The sequence below is a fragment of the Poecilia latipinna genome, unplaced genomic scaffold (assembly GCF_001443285.1).
Source record: "Poecilia latipinna isolate Pla-1442-1.1 unplaced genomic scaffold, P_latipinna-1.0 Scaffold2308, whole genome shotgun sequence".
NCBI lineage: Eukaryota > Metazoa > Chordata > Actinopteri > Cyprinodontiformes > Poeciliidae > Poecilia > Poecilia latipinna.
In genome coordinates, this window is record NW_015114924.1 from 33,761 (window position 1) to 37,824 (window position 4,064).

General features: G+C 37.6%; 1 protein-coding gene across 1 annotated transcript in view; it reads left to right on the plus strand.

Moving 5' to 3' along the window:
* The first annotated feature begins 2,943 nt into the window (after positions 1–2,943).
* Positions 2,944–4,064, plus strand: part of afap1l1a (actin filament associated protein 1-like 1a) — a 38,984-nt gene continuing 37,863 nt past the window's right edge. Inside the window, exon 1 of the mRNA XM_015018702.1 lies at positions 2,944–3,054. Within this exon, the coding sequence (XP_014874188.1) occupies positions 3,033–3,054 (22 nt within the window). The 5' untranslated portion in view covers positions 2,944–3,032. The remainder of the gene's footprint in view (positions 3,055–4,064) is intronic.

The window sequence follows — 4,064 nt, forward strand, 5'->3', positions numbered from 1 at the left end:
AACATTCTTAAGATGACTGGCACGATGCCTGGAGTACGGCAGCTTTTCTCCTCCCGGAGCTGCTGCCTGGTGGCCGGTGTTCAGAGCGAACGGCAGGGAAGAGCACAGAAGCTGTATTTATACAGAGGAGCTGATGAGAACACTGCGGGGCGGCTGCGCATTACATGATTAACGTAAGTATAGCTTTACGGACAAACCGGAAAATTTATTTCATATCATCTTGGTCTCAACAAATGGGTGGCGGAGTACATCGTGACGGTACATACCTGGTAGATGCGTTTCTGTGTGTGACGAACGAAGGTGTCAAATCCCGTCGCGAAAACGAACATAAGAGCTATAAATGTCTGGGCAAGGTGAGAGTTCATCTATTAAATTGACTGAAGATTAGTGCATAAAAGAAAAGCTGGAGTATAGACATTTTTTATAAGCGTATTTGTGAGCCTACCTCTTTATTATTAAATTAAATATAATTTCAGATTTTTGTATACCTTTTCTTTAGGTTAACTGAGAAAGTGAGCTATTTTTGTTGCACGTTAATTTTCTAAACCACAGAAAAGTTATTGTTAGGGAAGTTCAAATGTGAAAAATTGGATCGATGTTGATATCCGACAATAACACTGCTGTTATGTTAGATTTACCAATGTTTTATTTTATCTTTTTTTTTATCCGATTACTCCATTAATCATAAGAATAATCGATAGATTACTCAATTACTAAAATATTCGTTTACAACAGCCCTAATGAATATATAATAATTAAGTAGCTCAAACAAGTTTATGTTCAATTTAAACGAACGAAAAACACGAAATAAAGGTCAGGATTAAATAAGTGTTCTTAGGGTTAGTGGTAAGCCAATTATTTTGTTGGTTATGTAGCATGATTTTTTTCTGTCTAACAAATTGTTTTTTTTAAAAAGACCTGTTTGAAATAATGAAATCAAATATTTGTTAGTTTGAGTAAGCTAAGCACTTACAGAATAGTGCTGCTATAACTGTGCGTGCTAGAAGTGAGCTAAGGTGTAATAATTTGTTTGTGCCAAGTTATAAATATTTATTTTGAAGCAGGTCAAAGAGAATCCAGTGCTCTAACGGCTGTTAATTAATGGAGATGCTCATTGTTGCTCTCATATCTTGTCTGTCAACAATCGTGCTTCGTAAAGAAACCTGTAAAGCAACAGATTAATTGAGTGCTAAATGAAGCATGTTGGTAGCGATACATTGAAGCAATAGAGGTGTATATTAAGCATATCCTATCATTCCAGGAGCACAGTCACCTGTGCAATTTGGTGAACACATTGTGACTTCGCTGCATTTGACAACAACTGCCATACAACGTATTAATGCACAAAAAAGAGCTTGCGGTGATCTGTGTTTGTAGATGTCTGTGTTTAATTTAATTTCAGTAAAGACCTGTTTCACCCATCTGATACTGTTTCATTCTTACAAATACCTCTGTATTTAAAATATATATTTTTTAAAAGGTAGGATAGTCTCATAAAAGGTCTTGTGCAAACATCTGCGATAGCTTTTCATTTTAAACTGACAGGATATTTTGATGAAGGAAGTGATATTTTTGTGTGTTTGTCATGTGTATAAATTGTTCCAGTTCTATGCTAAGCATAACTCCTAAGCTTCCACTTCAGTCTCGTCACTCAAAGAATGTTATCCACTGATAATATTTAACATTGACACAGCCATGCTGTTGCTTTCGGTTTGTAAAAATCATGGTAGAAGTTTTAGACGCAGAGCACCGACGGATGGACATGGCTATCTATCCGTGCCACGGTAGGAAAATCTGACGAGGAGGCACGGATAGTCAGAATACCATTCCTACGCAACAGCAGCAGCTGATCGACGTAAGAGAAATGTAAACAAAGGAGGGAAGAGAGAGATGAATGAACTATTTTGAGTTTCTGTCGTCAAGTCCGATTATTATAAACAGTTTTGGGCTTGTTTTTTCTAAAGTCACTTGGGCACAATAAACCCCAGAATTTGTCTGACACCTAGTTTTAGTCAGACTCTCCCCGTCCATCATTTCGCGGATGATCCGTCCCGCTGTGTTTTCATGTCAAGTTAATATATTTGCTGTGAACGACGTTGGGCTTTGCGTTGCACTCCAGAAAACTGCAAACATCGAGACTAATATGAATAGCACAATAAACGTGAAAACAGCGATGAATGAACGTGTCCATAGAGTTGCGCAACCAAACACTGTTATATAATCATTAATATTAAGAGAAGTGTCACAAATCTGTGCAGTGGAGTTGCATCTGAGTTGCGGAGCCGCAGGAGGAGCGCTGTGAGCTGCGCTGTGACGGCAAACGCAGGGCCGTAACGCAGAACCTAGACGCTGGGGCAGGAATGGGGGGGGACTCTTAAAATCCTGCTTATTGTTTTCCAGACAATAGTGGAACACGCAAAAACATGCAAAAATTAATAAATTTTTTTTTTTTTTTTTTTTTGTACTGTTGTAACCATTAAACAATCTCGCCTTCAGTTCAACCTTATACGTAGAGACGCATAGTTGATGTTGCCATGATACAATTACTTGCAATTAAGTATTGGCAAAGCTCAATTATTACATTATTATCAACAGCTGCTGAAAGTAACTAAAAAAGTTACTTTTAATGTAACTTAGTTACTTTCCAAATCAAGTAATCAGTAATCCAAGTTACTTTTTCAAGGAGTTATTAGTAATCCGATTAAAGTTACTTTTCAAAGTAACTATGCCATCGCTGGTTGCCAGATAGCAGACAGAAATGCAAAAATTGCTTCATGATATTTTTAGGCAGTTCAGTGGAGATCCATTACTTTGAAAGATGTAAAAGTCAGGGCAGGCTGTTTTGAAGAGTGTCACCAGGCGGGCTTTAGGACCCAGCGGGGAGGTTCCAGGCCCGCTGATCTGCGTTGTATCCCTGTAGCTGTCAGTGGTTTGAGCTCTTCTTCCATACACACACACACACGCCCTCACACACTCAACTATGGGCTCGCGTTAATTTCTGCAGTTCTCACCGGGAGAGCATCAGCTGGACAATGGACCCAAACGACGCCTCCTGTAAGTACCTGGAACTTATTTTCTCACCCTAAACTCTGATGCTGAACCCTTCTTTTGGGATGTTTGTTTTCCTTCTCTTACTTACAACTTTTGACAGCTACTTAAACTGGAAGATTACTGCTTAATCCGAACCTTTCTGTTTATAACCAGTTTTCATTTCTCATTGAAACTTATGAATCTTCTCTGGCCTACTGTGTTTACAGCCCGACTCTTATTGACTTTAATTTCTTTCTTCTTTTTTTTTCTTTCTTTTTTCTCAGTTAGATTTTCATGTGTTTTCCTAATGTTTGTTCTCATAATGGTGCAATGTCGTGCCAGGATGAACAAAACAAAACAAGCTTTTGGTCTAAAGTTTCTTATTCTAGAAAACGAATGTCTTGCACATCCAAGTCAAGTCATAAATCTGGAAGAGGAGATGCAACAAGACTGGGTGGGCTTGCTCAGAACCATTACATTTTGAACTCCACCAGCAGTGAATTTCTTGCAGATTTCTACTGGTGCTTTTGTGTTGAAATAGCTGGAAGTGTTAAATGTGTTTCAGCACTGAGTTGTTGTTTTTTTTTTTTCTTCATTTTTTAAGGAGGAACATATTTACCCCCTGCACATAGGAAAAACAAATCCACTTCCTCCCTGTCTGAGATTTAGATGATGCATTGATAAAGCAAAGTGCAACCTGGTGTTGTCTTTATTGAATTTGTTTCCATGATTTTACATGGGTTTTGTTTGTTTGTTTTGGCCCTCCAGCTGATCTTTCTTAATACTTGTACTGCTGTGAAGAGTCTTGCTGGAAGCCGACATGTGGAGGTGATTATATAGCATTTAATGAAGTTTTTTTTTTTTTTTCCCCTCAACTGAATGTATCTAAGAGGAAGTGGGACAAATGGTTTATGTGCTCTTTTAGCTTATTTCCAGGGTTTTTTTTTTTTTTTTTTTTTTTTTTTTTTCCAAAAAAAAAAATTCGGGGGGCATTTTTTCTTTTTTTTTTTTTTTCTCTCTTTTTTTTTTCTTTT